This window comes from Hippocampus zosterae, chromosome 8 (assembly GCF_025434085.1).
Source record: "Hippocampus zosterae strain Florida chromosome 8, ASM2543408v3, whole genome shotgun sequence".
Taxonomy (NCBI): domain Eukaryota; kingdom Metazoa; phylum Chordata; class Actinopteri; order Syngnathiformes; family Syngnathidae; genus Hippocampus; species Hippocampus zosterae.
Window position 1 is genome coordinate 3,309,617 of NC_067458.1, and position 16,265 is coordinate 3,325,881.

The 16,265-nt window shown below is 43.6% G+C and overlaps 1 protein-coding gene across 1 annotated transcript in view; it reads left to right on the top strand.

The window, feature by feature from the left end:
* Positions 1–15,331, top strand: part of LOC127605722 (myomegalin-like) — a 36,136-nt gene extending 20,805 nt beyond the window's left edge. Inside the window, exons 5-7 of the mRNA XM_052073509.1 lie at positions 14,452–14,569; positions 14,674–14,782; positions 15,228–15,331. Of these exons, the coding sequence (XP_051929469.1) occupies positions 14,452–14,569; positions 14,674–14,782; positions 15,228–15,232 (232 nt within the window). The 3' untranslated portion in view covers positions 15,233–15,331. The remainder of the gene's footprint in view (positions 1–14,451; positions 14,570–14,673; positions 14,783–15,227) is intronic.
* Positions 15,332–16,265: the final 934 nt, after the last annotated feature.

A 16,265-nucleotide genomic window follows, 5' to 3' on the forward strand; every position in this document is an offset into this window, starting at 1 on the left:
CAAAAAAATTCTGTGACAGAAAACAAAACGTGACAGGAGCACACAGACACTTCCCCAACAAAGACCAACAGAACCCAAGGAACTAAATTCAAGCAAAGTGACGAGACAATGAGAAACACCTGAACAAAACACAATGGCTTGACTCGGCGGAAACACTTGCGTCACCGGGAACAGAAACAGAGGACGACCGCAACACTTGCGTCACCGGGAACAGGAACGGAAGTCGACCGCAACACAGTGTAAATTGGGGTTTGTTGTTTATAGTGAATAGCTCTACTTTACGAACGGCAAAAGGAGAGATGGAATCCTTTGAATGCAGTTTTATTAAAAGGGAAAAAAAGACGTCCACACCGCAACACGTTCGAGAACACAACTCTCCTCGTAACTAAAATCACTTCTTGCTTCTCTTACTTTAACAGCCAATCAGAACCTGTCAACATAAAAACATGTCTAAGCAATTATTAAACAACAGAATATAATTTAGATATTCTTAACATGAAATACTATGATGCTCAAACATAAAATGATCATAATTCATATTATAACACCCCCTTCCTAAACTGGCGGACCGCGATCCACGACCGGACCGCCGACCTCCTCTGTCCGGACCCCGACCTCCTCTGTCCGGACCCCGACCTCCTCTGTCCGCACCTCCTCTGTCCGGGCCCTCTGCAAATTGTATCAAATAATAATTTATAAAGTGATTTTTACGTTAGACATTTTATATTTGTGGACTATAATCTGCGCATTACCGCGATCGCTTGTTAAAATTATCCGTTGTATTCTTTGCGTGCACTAACAGATGTTATGCAGAGGACAGCGGCAGCGCGACTTTGCGTGTATAATGTTTGACTCACTGGAGACCCCGGCTGACCAGGGCATGTCGGCGCTGATTGGCTCCTCTGAACTGAAGGTGTGGCCATACATTAGCGTCAGCACGCGTCTATCCCAAAACACACCCATTCAAAATGGATGATTGTGTCAGGAAACAGACGCAGTGTGCTCACAGCTTCAGGCCAGGAGAGCCGCACACAGACAATTAAACAAAACGAATCGCGGGAGGTTTCGATTGTGTGCAGTTCTGCTCCCGTCTACATCGGGGATCTTAGCAGCTTTTTAATAACAGAACACCCCATTACCCCATTATTGGTTGGTTGTGGTTTATAAGCTTGGCTTGACCATACTAAATGGGCATATAGCCCTGCTCCCCATGACCGCCGTGCATGGGACCGGACCTTGGTCTTATTAAAAAAAAAAGTGGACCGACAGCATTTCTGGTTGAGGAACACTGTTATAACATGTCACCAATGTCTTTGCGCTTGCAGCATAACTGCCTGAGACCAACAAAAGAAAAGATTCTTGAAACAAAAGAAACGTTGAGGCTAGGGACGAAGGGAGATCACTCCCCCATTAAGGGCCCAGCTGCGCCCAGGAGAGAAGAAAAGAGCAGGACCAAAATAGAAGGGGCAAAGAAGTGTGGGACACAAAGTGGTATCAAACCATGCCACTCCTGTTGTTGGGTCAAAACAAGGGGCCTTGTCGATTCCCTACCCACTCGAATGAGGAAAAATTTAAACGGGCATGAAGTTCATCGAGGCCACATCGTTGGTGATAGATTTTAAAATTATACTTTGCTTATTATAAAGTGAGTGGTGGTCAACTGCTTAGTAGTGCATCGGCTTCACAGTGCAGAGGTGCTGGGTTCGATTCTGGCTCCGGCCTTCCTTGGAGTTTGCATGTTCTCCACGTGCCTATGTGGGATTTCTCCAGGTACTCCGGTTTACTCCCACATTCTAAAAACATGCATGGCAGCTTAATAAAACACTCTAAATTGTCCCTAGGTGTTAGTGTGGGTTTAAAATTGTTGTTTGTCTATGTGTGCCCTGTGATTGGCTGGCAACTGGTTCAGGGTATCCCCCGCCTACTGTCCGAAAACAGCACGGGGATAGGCTCCAACATGCCCCGCGACCCTTGTGAGGATAAGCGGATCAGAAAATGGATGGATGGATGGATATAGTAATTCTGTGAAACCTAACAATTGTTCAATCAATCAACCAGAAGTAATTCAAAGCTGTAACTATTCCACAAACAAATTCATCTCGATAAAGCAAGTTGAAGAACAAGATTCAACACGAAACACAACATGAATCATCGTTACCATATCTCGTGATGTCCGTTCAAAATTGCATTCACACTAAAGTGTTTAATGGTCTGGTCAGATTTGCAGCTCCCGCTTTGCTCCTCTGAAGTGTGAGCATTTTGGGATGCGGGGATGTCCCCATCCTCCTTCGAACAGGGACTCATGCCCCCTTTTTAGGAACACCCCTGTAATCTTGATGATTATGACAAAAATTTCTTGAGGCTTGCAAAGTGGTTTAAGGAGCAACTAGCCATATTTGCTACAAGCCCGAATCACACTCATCGCGATGCCAGAATTAATGAGGTTTCACGTCGACAATTGCAATCTTCTATTTTAAAAAGGTTGAATGGCATGAATGGGTTTAAATGCATTACATTGGATTTTTGCAAACACTATTGTGTTTATACATATTGATAGTTAACTTCTGAGAAGTTGTAATAGCAGCACAATACTTCTACATATCACTTTAAATCCCTTGGCCCATAGTGAGGTCTTATTGAAACTTGTACCTTCACCGGAACTATTTCATTTACATTATTTTAAGGCCATGCAACACCCTTGCTTAACTAGCCTAGACAAAGCGATATAAACATGACAGTAACATTCATTCATTTTCCAATCCGCTTATCCTTACAAGGGTCGCGTTGTGTGCTGGAGCCTATCCCAGCTGTCTTCGGGCAGTAGGCGGGGGACACCATGAACCGGTTGCCAGCCAATCGCAGGGCTCTGTCACGTTGTGCCCGAAGCGATGGAAAGATCGCTTCGTGCACAACAAAATAAGGAGGTGGATCCCCGAAAGGTGCTCACCCCCGTAACGTGGGGGGTGTGGGAGCGATGGCTCCCTCGTCATAGTGGGATATGATGAGGGTGCTTCAGGAGTGGTTGAACGAACCCCGGGGGGAGTTGGTCTCCGTTCCTCCACCCGCACCAAACGAGGTTCGAATTCATCGAACCGATGAGCCAGCATGGAAACCGCGCCGCGGAGTTCCGTAATGGCTTGGCCCTGCTGACTCATCTGTTGCTCTTGTCGGGATAGAGCGGACAAAATCTTTTCAATGTCTGCGGGATCCATGGTGGCCGGAGAATTCTGTCACGTTGTGCCCGAAGCGATGGAAAGATCGCTTCATGCACAACAAAATAAGGAGGTGGATCCCCGAAAAAGCAGACATGTAAAAGGATTTTGTCAGAGAACAAAGGGAGTCTTTAATAAAGAACACAAAATACCCGACAGGGAAAAAATAACAAAAAGCGCTGGTCAAAATAAGGACCAGGGAAGGAATAAAGGGAACAACCGAAAACGCTCGCGGAAAACAAATGGCGAGGAAGGTCTGATTAGACAAGTGTATAAATTTCATACGAGAAGAATAATGACGCGGAGTAACAGCCACAAGGCTAGGAGGCAACGAGTAATCAAGGTAGGAATCCGAGCGAGACAAATAATGGCACGGCGTGGAATTCTCCGGCAGTGAGTCGACTGCCAGAGCGTCCTAATAAAGGCAGAGTAATCACCGACCAAAGCGTAGCAGGTGTGTGGGCGGCGGAGAGAAAGCCCGCCCCCTGCTGGCAAACACGGGACGTGACAGGCACACAGAAACGAACGACCATTCGAGCTCACACTCACACCTAGGGACAATTTAGTGTTCAATCAGCCTGCCACGCATGTTTTTGGAATGTGGGAGAAAACCGGAGTACCCGGAGAAAATCCTCGCAGGTCCATGGAGAACATGCAAACTCCACACAGGGAGGCCGGAGCTGGAATCGAACCCGGTACCTCTGCACTGTGAGGTCGACACGCGAACACTGGATCACCGGGCCGCCATGACAATAACATTTTAACACAAAATATGATATTACGTGCGTAACTTCACCTTATTATGATTATTGTTATTTTTTTAAATCGGAGTTCTCATTGTTCCATGTTGTCACTGATGAATAGTAACCACAGTTCACAAACACAAAGTTGTTATGGTAGTTTTTCAGGTTTATTCTGCAGGAACAAGATTAGGATAAAGGCCCTCTGTAAACTAGACAGCTGTGGCAATAGCCAAGGCGCAGTGTATTAACCATTATCACGTTGGTGTGTTGCCTGGCTGCCAAATGAATCACATGTGAATGCCACTTCAAAACCTCTTTCGTTGTGTGACCTGTGTGGCTGTGTGTCAGAAGCCTCCGTTGCATGTACCTGAGCTAATTGTTCAGGCTGAATGGTGTGTGTCTTGACTGTCATTCCCTGTTGTGAAGATTTCATGAAGGTCATTGTCCAAAACTATTTGACCTGGAACCTCCATTCCGAATTTTTGGTTCAGCTTCATGCGTCCTGAGGGGGCAACATTTTGCTGTATTACAGGGGTGGCCAACCCGCGGCTCGCGAGCCGCATGTGGCTCTTTGGCTGGTTCAATGCAGCTCCTGGGCTTTCACATGACAAGCGTGGAAAACGCCTCCGCAGTGGGGCTGCAATTCAAACGACGGCTCTAAATACACAGAACTAATTAGTCAGGCTATCATCAGTCCCGTCAAATATGTAGCAAGCTGACCCAAGTAGTAACTGCTGCAGCTCACGTGTGTGTGTGTGTGTGTGTGTGTGTGTGTGTGTGTGTGTGTGTGTGTGTGTGCGTGCGCGTGCGTGCGTGCGTGCGGCTCTTTGCAGTAACACAGTAAAAAAATTGGCTCTTCGTCTCTGACTGGTTGGCCACCCCTGCTCTACAGTTTGGTGCTAGTGGTTTCTCATGCCATGAGCCCAGAAACATCATTCCTCATTTGAGCTGTCTGAGTCTGCTGATGCTTCCATCAGATGCTTTGGTGATACTGTTCTCAAGCTGGATATGAAGATTCCGCTTTTTACCTGTACCTTGAGTGGTAAGGAGTTGTGTTACGATTTAGAATTCTGCCTCTCCCCTGCAACATTCAGTTTTTTACCTCATAATCACTGTCTCCTTTTGAGAGATCTTGACTCTCTCAATTTGAGCGCAACTTTCCTCGTCCTCCATGTTCTGACATGTTTCTCACGAGGACCTTGTCACTTTTCCCTCCTCTCCAGTCATAGCATGTTTTTCCTCTTGGTCTAGTTTTTTGAATGGATTTAGGATGCAAAGTCATGTGTGTACTGTTATCGCTACGTGTTAGATACTATTGGTATGTTAACGCAGGTCAACAGCAAGCCAAACTCATTTATTCATGAGCCAGGAAACTGAGCGTCTTGCTCCTTTATTACGGTCTTCTTGACGGCGTACAGTGAACAACTGTGACATTGACTCAATGAATTGTAGAGTGAAACTGAAATGAACAGATTTAAAACATGCATTAATATAGTGTACACAAATCGTCAGGTGTTTAACAAGGACATAAATACAGCTCAAAATGTGACATACAACGATAAACAATGCATTTTCGCAGCACCTTCGCATGCTAATTAGCTTGTGTGACAAGGTTTACTACAAGCAGTTGGACTGTCCAGAATGGAAAGGGCCAGGAGGAGTCTTGGACAAGATTTTGCTGACTTTTTTGTTCGACATGGAGGCACCTGCATTCGAGTTCATCACCTCAGACTAAAAAAGGTTACCGTATTTTCACGACCATTCGCCGCACTGTATGGTTGGGTGCAGTCTCATTAATGGGTGCTATTTCTGTATTTTACACATAGACAAAACACACTGTATTATTGGCCGCAGTTTTAAAGTGATAAAACATACGCCGGCTTAAACATACGGCATGCATGCGCGCACGCTAAAAACACGTTAGCTTGAAGTATACGGTAGTATGCCAAGACATACAGATACAAGCTAAAAAACACATTTTTAAAAAGGCAACGGAAGCAAAACTGAGTTCCGTTTTATTTTATTTAGCCATCGTACAATGTACTCACGTTTTTTGATCAATCATCACCCAGAAATCCAAAGTCCTCATCATCTGTATAAGAATCGAACAATTCTGCAAGTACCGGGAATCCATCAAAAACGCTGTGTTCCCTCTCGTTGTCAGAGTCACTCTCATTGCCATGTGGCTCCACAGAAATGTGCCGGCTTTGCCAAAAACTCGAACAACAGTGCAAGCAGACATGTTCGTCCAAGCAGCCACAATCCATTGGCAAATTGTGGCGTAACTCGCCCAGCGCTGCCTCTCACACTTTGTAAAGTTGTGTTTGCCATCGATCATTCATTGTTCCCATGCCGTTCACAACTTTACTTTGAACGCCCGGTTGATGCTGATGTCCAGCGGTTGGAGTTCTTTAGTCAAGCCTCCGGGAATAACGGCAAGCTTAGAGTTCATTTGCTCGTCTTGGTTTTTCACCGCTGCTGTGAGATGGGCACGCATGCCAAAAGCATAACCGATGGCTTGAAGTTTGAACTGAGCTTCGTAGGCGTGTCTCTTTGTAGAATTTATTTTCGGGGGTTCTTAGAAACCAAAACCGAAGTTGTTTTGCAACAATGCACATTGCCACACTCTATACAGGTGTTGGTACCTGCTTGGGGTGACCCTTTAGCATCCACTTACACGCCCACCCTTCACCCATTGGCGGACTGCTGCATGCCTTTCCTCTCTCACGTCTGCCTTCCATCTCTCTCTCCCTCTCCATTTATGTATACATACACGCCCACCCTTCCCTGATTGGCCAACTTCTTTGCCGCATGCCTGTCCACAGTCACTTCCGCCTTTTCTCTATATAAACAGCGTGTCGGCTGTCAGTCAGATTTTGGAACTCAGCGCATACAAAAGACGCTCCGCATCATAAGGCGTCCTGTCCATTTTGGAGAAAATTTAAGACTTTTAATGGTGCCTTATAGTCGTGAAAATACTGTACTCTGGAACATGATGTTGACCCACAGACAACCTGTGATAAAGAGACTGACAGCAAGCAATGGTGTACCACTGAGGAGTTGGAGTTGGAAGAAGAAGAGCCTCATGCTGAGTACACAGAGAATGATCCATTGCCAGCTGTGGTAGACACAAGGACTGAAGGACAAGAGCATGACAGAAATATCAAATTAAAGACTGGTCAAATTGTAACATTCACATAACACAGAAACAAGCGTTCAACAAACAGCAAAGGTTTTAGGACGTGCAGGGAAAGCAACTGGAAAATATAAAACTTGGTACAATTTGGAACTTCTTGAGCCTGCTGGAGTGGCTGGCACCAGCAAATCGGCAGATGTGTCACAATTAGAGAATCTTCAAATTCAGGTGGATCAAAATGTATCGGACTTCATTCCATTTACATTCCAACAAACAAACAAACACCCATCAGGAAGCAATAACAAAGTAGCACGGTGCATGAGTTGCGTTAAAGGGGATCGACAAAACAACATAGACACGCAAAATAAATGCCAACAAGGCGACAAAAAAAACCTCATGCTAGTGTGCAACAGCTCATCCCTTTTTTTTCTCCTTTTTTTTCCTAGCACTCTTCCAGCATGCAGAGTTCGCACCATACACTGCTCAAGGCTGCCAAAAGGCTTATCTTTGCCACAACTGTCTTTGGTAAACACCACCTAGGGTGCGTGATTCTCAAAAATGCCACTGTTGACCTTAAAACGTGCAGTCATACTAAGTTAACGAAGCCAATTGTAAATTATTCACACGTGACCCTGAAACACACTGATTAAAGCTGGAAGACTTTGCTCTTGTGACGAACGAAATTAGGAATCCAGCCCATGTATGCACAAATGAGACATGTCATAAAATCTGACGTTTTTTTGTTTTGTTTTGTTTTAATGACTCAAACCAACAAGAATTTGTATGTTCGACGATAGCTTCAACTCTAGTCATTAAATTTCATAATGACGGAAGGCACAACACAATCCACGGATAGCAAAATTGTAACTGAATTTACAAAATTTCATGAGACAAGACCATCATTTCTCCCACATCAGGAGCCGTGATGGCTCTTCTCATGTTTCAAGAGAAATGTGCATCTTATAAATGTAATCTAAAAAACATTGGAACATAATCGGAACATTCTGGCAATTAGCAGCATAACAGAAGCATTTATAAAACAAATAAGATAATTGAAACCCACAGACATTAACATTTACAAATCATCCACATCAAGGCCTTCACTGTATACTTACACATTCTAACTCCTCCCAGAAAGTTAACAACGTCCCACACACGTCCACTGACGACCACTCAACACAAACAAAAAATTGTGTTTACGACGTACACACAACCATCTAAGCATCTCGTGATCTTCCGGCCCTATTCAACCTAAACACATGGTGACCTCCTCATTCGTAGCATCACTGTGTCAAACGTCACCTGCCTGTGCCTTTCTTTATTCTCAACATACTCAACTTCCATCATCACCTTACGTCTCAACATCAATATTTTCACTTGCCTTTCACCCACTATAAGTATCCAAAACTCTCTGTGTCACCACACCCATACTCAATCAATTTTATTTCTTTACCTGATTTACACATACTTCATGTAGCGCCGGTTGAAATAATGAAGCTGAAGTTGCGTTAGGAATTATAATAAAAACAGTTACAATTACAAGTAATTATAATAGATGCCATACAAACCTTCTACACTGCAAAAGCCAGAAAACAAAACAAACAAGACTCCATGAGTCGCGCCAAGAGTCACGCTTATCTACACACCCACACGCAAAGACTAATCCAACACATATTCACAGACACAACCCTACAGACAAACCAAAATATTCACCTTGCTACCACTCTCAACCAAGTTAAGCATCTACAAACTTCTGTCACCTGCTAGAACACCTCACTACATCCAAATATCGATATACAACATCAATTTACCGTCAAACAGGCCGCTATCACTTTCCGTGTTCCTTCAAAATGAAACTTCCTTCCATCAAGAAGCCAACAAGGAAAGTTGCTATCTCTTGCTGAGAAGCAGGAATGTCTCGTCATTCACTTACAAATTTACTCTTGGGACAGTCACGGGAAATGTGGCCTTCTGCCCCACAACACCAACAAATAAGAATTATTACTTATTAAAAAATAATGATGGAAAAGGAGATGTCGAAGTTGGAAGGGATGAATACAATGATGGTATAACAGGATTTGTGGATGTCATCCCAAGCTTACTTTCTCTCTCCACTTTCTGTTTTACTCCTGTCCGTAAACCCACCGGTCCCAACTCATTATCCTCTCTCCTGTGAAACATAACGTTTCCATCGCTCTTGTCATGGTTAAATTCCATCTCACTGACGCGCTCCCTTCTTTCAACTTTCTCTATTCCCTCTTCCTCATTCACTTTCTGCTTCTTTTCAGCCAAGAACATGCAGAACTCAATGTCTTCGAACCCATCCATGTCATTTTTGCACATAGTTCTAATATTATCCTGCAGGTGCAGAAATTTTTGTGTGTTCAGCCGGTCAGCAAAATTTTCCTTTTTATATCCACAAATTTAGACGTTTTATCTTAGAAGGACATTGGCTCTCTACGAATTTCCAGTCCGTACATGTTAACTTCAATTTAGGATTCATTTTATCCGTGCTCTTACTATTTAGTATCCCCATTTTGCAAATATTTTTTTGAGAGGAACTTTGAGAATTTGAGAAATTTTGAGAGTCAGCGATTTACCTAGGGTAACTAGGCTGACTATTCCCTTGAACAGAGTGGCAATTTCTCCGACTGAGGTAATTTCCAACCTTCTACCACCAAGGTGGCGGGAAATTCTTGCATCTGCTTCCTCAGACAGTTGCCACAACAAATGTCCTGTTCAGATGAGGTAGCAAACCTCCAGTCACACAGTTACACAGTCATTCATTTATGCGCATTTAATTTGCTTTTATCCGACTACCTTCACCAGAGGTAACGCACTATATACACATTATTTATACCCGGAGTTTAATACACATTATTTACACACGGAGTTTAAGCACGTGCAGGACACCGTCGCCCTCACCAGTTTATGAGACTTACCGGTCTGTATGGCTGATAGGGACTAGTATGGCTCAGGGTTTTGCGGCTTAAAAAGACCACGTCCTTTTTTGCCGGCGCGCAAACACTCAATCAACGTTGAAAGAGTCCCTTCTCAACAAACCCCTCTCAGGCTCAAATAGGTTCTCGAACCAGGTGTAGTTTAGGTATTCGGATGTCGCAAACTGCAACACCTGTCCTGAGAGGGTTTCAATTAAAAACAGGTCTAAAGACCACCCGACCTCCGTCTTTACAAACCCGGCGCGCAAACACTCACCTAGAGTGTTGATGCGGAGTTTAAGTACGTACAGGACACCGCCGCCCTACTTGCCACCAAGAGTAGTCCTCTCACCTCTGGGATTCGCTTCAACCCTCAGCCCCCAGATGAGGAGCCGAAACCCAGTCCCAGAAAGGGTGTCTTTGCCGTGGCCACGGTCTTCCTGGTCCTCGACTCAGCCTCTGGAGGCGTCAGGTATGTTGCGATCCCGGACGAGCCCCCAAAAATGTCATGTTGGTCCAATTTGACACTCAGGAATAACCAAAAGGAGGAGACAGGAGACTCGATTCCGATACCAGGAGGGAACGAGGAAAAGCGTTCGGTTTCAGTTCTCGGCACGTAACCCTAACGATCTCCCCCTTCACCTCCTCATTTATTGGGAAAGCTACTACATAGGTTGTCCAACTGAACTTGTTTGACTATGTGTTTGTATGTGAGTGCAATTTACGTACATGTGTGCAAATGTCACATAACATCACGTTGCAGCTGGTGTTGATGTCTCCATTCACTGTTCACCCTTGCTCACTGTTTAGTCTTAACAGTTATCTCTTCCCAACCACGTCCTCAGAAAGGTGGTTGCGACCCTAACCTTTCACACAGTACAGCAAGCAAAAGTGAGCATATAATGAAGAATATATAATGAATATAGATGTGAGTAAATAATAAAGGATATATCTTTATTGAAAGCATAAGCGTTCTTCATTGCAGGCAAAGCCAACTAATGATTGCAAGCATAAGTGTTCTTCTTTGCAAGTAAAATCAAACTATCGTGACAGGCAGAAGCATTCTTCTTTGCGAGCATAAATTGACGACGCGAGAATCAATCGAATAATACGCGAATGTATGATTACTAAAAAATAATAAATACAACACTTCAGAAGTGAGGATATACAGTATACGTGGCGAATGATGTATTATTTGATGAAGCCAAAACAAGTGAAATACAGAATTGGAGACAAAATGATGTGTTTGAGGAAGTTGAAGACAAGTGGCAGAGGTGCATATCCACCCGTTGGGTGTACTGTTTTTGACTGGAGGAATGTCGGCGCCATTTGACTGTCGTTGCTGGACAGTCCCGGGGCGCTTGTGTCTTGCGCCTGTAATGGGCAGCGTTTTTCACAGCCCTGCTTTGTTCAGCGGAGAGATCGGTGCTGTTGAACGGTCTGCGGCTGGATGGATGGAGGTCTTGAGGAGCCGACAATGAGAAGAAAGGAGCGTTGGCGCGGAGTGCCGATGCGAATTTGGAGCTGGGAGTCGCGGCTTGGAGTTTGAAGCGGATTATGTGGGACAGGAGAAGTGAACTAATCTCTTTTCGTCAATGGACGCTACAGCTTCGTGTTTGCTTTCAAAACTTTGCTTGTAGCAGATGTGTGCACATTTTCAGCATGATGTCTCTGATCCACTGGTGAAAGGACACTTTGATCCTCTCCTCTTTCATCTATAACTGCTTCAGACAACAAAGTGTATGCAGAAATGTGGTGAAGATTGCACGACTGTCTCTGTCCTATGTGTTGTCTTGTGTTATTTTTGTTATTTTGACTTCAAAATGGCGCCGCGAGAGTGGCTGCCTTTCCAGCAGCTCCTATTTTGTTGTTGTTCTACTTCTTCCTTTCATAACTTTGCTGCTGTGAATCTGGAATTTCTCCATTGCGAGACTAATAAAGGTTTTCTTAATCTTAATCTTAATCTTAATCTTAATCTTAATCTTAATCATACAAACAATTAGTGAAGCAAACAGTTGTGTCTAAGCTTAAGACCAAATCAGTTGAGTTGAGCTTTAGACACCTTGGTAAAGATGATAGCCTTAATTTTGTTGCATACACTGATGCATAGTTTGCAAGTCTCTCTGATGGGGGCACCCAAGGTGGGCACTTTGTTGTTTTGATGGGTGAAAGCAGACAGTTTTCTCCCATCTTGTGGCAGTCAAAGAAAATTAAGAGAATTGTACACTAGCATGTGAGACATTGGCTATGGCTGAGGGAATTGACAATGCCATTTTTCTGCCGACATTATTCTCTGAGCTCTATGCTGGTAGTCTAACCAACCTGTGCCGATCATTTGTGTCACCGATCATCATTCGCTTATGGAGGCATTGAAATCTACCAAGTCTGTTGCTGAAAAAAGGCTTCGCTTGGAAATCAGTTCTATGAAATAGCTGATCCAATCAAAAGGAGTCCAACGGGTGCTATGGTCAAGTACCAAAGATCAACTGGCAGACTGTCTAACAAAAAAGGGAGCATCTCCAGCATTGTTACTCAAGGCTCTCTATGAAGGGCATTGGACAATTAAATGAACCGACACACTGTTCACTATAGACATTGTACTTTCAAATGTAATGTTCAATCTTGCTTTTTCTTGTTGAATTGAGCAGTACATATTTTTTTTTTGTTAAAGAAGAGACTGAGATTGTTGTTTTATTTTTAGTAATAACCTTTACAATATTACAATGCTAGGGGGCAGTGTTACCTAGAGGAAGTGGAAAGATAGCATGGGTTTTGGGGAGTGAGGTGAGGTGATCCTTCTGTTGGTTAAGGTGAGCGGTCGCAAAATAAAGAGTTCTATGACCATCATACAAGTGGAGTTATTATTCGGATTAACAATTTGATAAGCCTGTCATGATTGACTGAAAACATTGGCGATGAACTCACTCTTTGTTATACTTCAGGCCAGATAGGGCATGTTCAGATGCAAACAACATGATGCAAATCAAGTACTGTACTCGAACCAGAAAATCAAAAGCAGTTACAGCTGATTCCTGTATATTATATGCCGTGTAGCAAACAAAAATTTCAGGACCCAGGAAGCAGAGCTCTTGATACCAAAAAAAAAAACAAAAACAAAGTTGCAATGAATGGATAGATGGATAGCCATTGTCACACGGCAGAAGATTGGTTGCAAGATTTCATATGGCTGTTTTCACTCACCTCAAACAGGTTTAGATAAATACCCTTACATGCCTGAAATGTTGCAGTTGCAGTTTTGGAATACTTTTACTCACTTGAAAGTTCTAATGTATTTATTTATTTATTTATTTTTACACAGTTTTATTTTCTATTTATTTCTATTCATTTATTAATTGAGTACGGGTGGCCCGATGGTGCTATGGTTAGCGCGTCGACCTCGCAGTGCAGAGGTCAAGGGTTCGATCCTGACTCCGGCCTTCCTGTGTGGAGTTTGCATGTTCTCCCCGTGCCTGCGTGTGTTTTCTCCAGGAACTCCCATATTCCAAAACCATGCATGGCAGGCTGGTTGAAAACTCTAAATTGTCCCTAGGTGTGAGTGTGAGCATGGATGGTTGTTCGTCTCTGTGTGCCCTGCGATTGGTTGGCAACCGGTTCAGGGTGTCCCCCTGCTGCCCGATGACAGCTGGGATAGGCTACAGCACGCCCCGCGACCCTTGTGAGGAGAAAGCGGATCGGAAAATTTTGGGAAAAAATGTAATTCCGTTTTCCCATATTTACTCTTTAAAACCTGTTTCAAAGTGAAACCTCGCAAATATCTCATATACAATGGGGTAGGTTGATAATGGGAGACTTGTTGGACCGGGAGAGCTCAGGCTGCTGCTCCTGTTCTAGCTTTTAAGATATCTTGCTGTTAACGGATTCTGATCAAATTAACTGTTGCTGGTGAGAAGATAACATCAACCCAGGACACCATGAGAGGGACATCCCAAGCTATGCTCGTGGACCATCGACATCTCAGGAATGAACTGTGTGTTCTCATTGAAACTCTCCTTTCCTGAAACTGTTTTGGAATGTGAAAATACTCCCCACACCCGTTAGAAGACCGTGTATCAGGGAAATCCTTCCAGTAAATGCAAGGAGACAAATGCGGTCTCTTCAAAGTTGCCCCGGAACCTGTAACGGTTTACATGGCAGAGTCAGCTGGAGAGCTGCTCCGAGATTGTGAATTTTAGCGTGCTCTCTCTTGCAAGAAAGACAACCATGCCTGCCTCCTGAGTCTTCTTGTTCCTGATGTGTTCTTCGCATCAGATTACCAGCATTAACCTAAAAAAATGGATGGATTTATTTTTACGTTTTCTTCAATATAGATATGAAATCTTGTTTTTTGTGTGTTTAATTCATTTGTTTGGGTCTTTAGCTATTATTTTCCTTTGTATGATTTTGTTTTTGTAACACTGCAGAATTGCCACAGAGAATCTGTCACCTGCAGAGAAGTTTCCAAGCCATTCGCCTAAATGTCAAAAGGACATCAGCCCAATGCAGGAAATTCTTCAAACCAAAGTGGAGCTGTTACCAGAGGTACACACTGATGTCTTGCAGAGGATGAATTCGCTGTTAGTCATCGGAACCAGACAATGTTTGTTTTTCATCTCCCACCATTTTCGTGTTTCTGTTGAGTTCAGGAGGCCCAACCGGCAAGAGACAAGGCTGATCATATGGCTTTGCTCGCATACTCTGAGACCACTGAGAACACTGTCAGGCTCAGGAGAGTTTATATGATGACAAAGACAGGTGATGTCATTATGTTTCTGATGCACAAAGCAAAATTAGAATGGGCTTTAAAATACGCACATACATGCAAACACACACATGCACGCATACATACACACACGCATCTAGAATACGCTCACGTTATTTATACATTTGTTCTGTAAAAGTTGTACACAACTGTATATGTGTATCTGTGTATGTTCTTGTAATGTGTTAGTTAGGAGGAGTACACATCGTAGGGTTGTTATGTATTTTATCAACTTCTTTATTAATTCATAGAATCATTGAAAGCAGTGATATGGGACTTTTAAGTTGGCCCGAACTGCTCAATTTGTGCTCATCATTAAATGTGCTGGCAGCTCCCTTTGCTTCTTTGCCAAACAAATCTGCTTCAAGTTCAATGTCTACTTGTAAAATCTCTAAATTAAGTATCATTTTAATCATTACACCAGTCATTATCCTTCAGGTTGATTGATGAGCTGGTGCAGAAGAAACAATCGCTCAGCCTGCAGGTTGAACCGCTTGAGGTCAAAGTTCAAGACCTTTTTGCTTCCCTCCTAAAGAAAGAAGTCAAGTCAAGTCAACAGTATTTATAGAGCACTTTCGAACAGCCATCGCTGCATACAAAGTGCTGTACATGGAGCGATTTAACATACACAATAAACAGTAAGACGAATCGGTAATAAAGGCGGTGGAAAGCACCAAGCAGTAAAATCAAGGACAAATCATGCTGAGTCGAACGCCAAAGAATACAAGTGGGTTTTGAGGAGGGCTTTAAAGATGGGCAGCGAGGAGGCTTGCCGAATGTTCAGTGGGAGGTCATTCCAGAGAGAGGGACCAGCAACAGAAAAGGCTCGATCCCCAATGAGCCTCAGTTTAGCTCTTGGTACCTCTAATAAAGACTGGTCCTCAGACCTGAGGCGCCGGGCAGGTGTGTAGGGGCGGATGAGCTCAGAGAGGTACGGTGGCGCGATATTATTCAGAGATTTGAAAACAAAGAGGAGGATCTTGAAAATAACTCTAAAATGAATGGGGAGCCAGTGAAGGGATGCCAGAGTGGGAGTTATATGCTCCGTCTTACGAGTACCAGTCAAGAGGCGAGCAGCGGCATTCTGGACCAGCTGAAGGTTTGTGTGCTCCATTCATGTGTACTGATGGTGTTTTGGGGTGCCATGGAAAAAAAAAAAAAAATCACATTCGGCCCCACCACTTCCAAGCTTTAAATTGCAAATACTATTTTCTCTGATCCCAGTCAGTCCTTGGCCCTTCAAATGATCATCGCTTTTCTGTCCCTTACACTGCCATTCGCCCCATCTCAACTTTCAAATCTAAACACTCACAAAAGCCCATCCGATTTCAGCCTACATTTCATAGCTCACAGAGGTTAGAGAATGCTGAGTATGACAATCACATGATATTTTACACTGTTTATAGTCAGTCATTGCACCCTCAGAACATGAAGAATCGTCCCCACCTACTGGGAAACACCAGTCAACAGAATGCA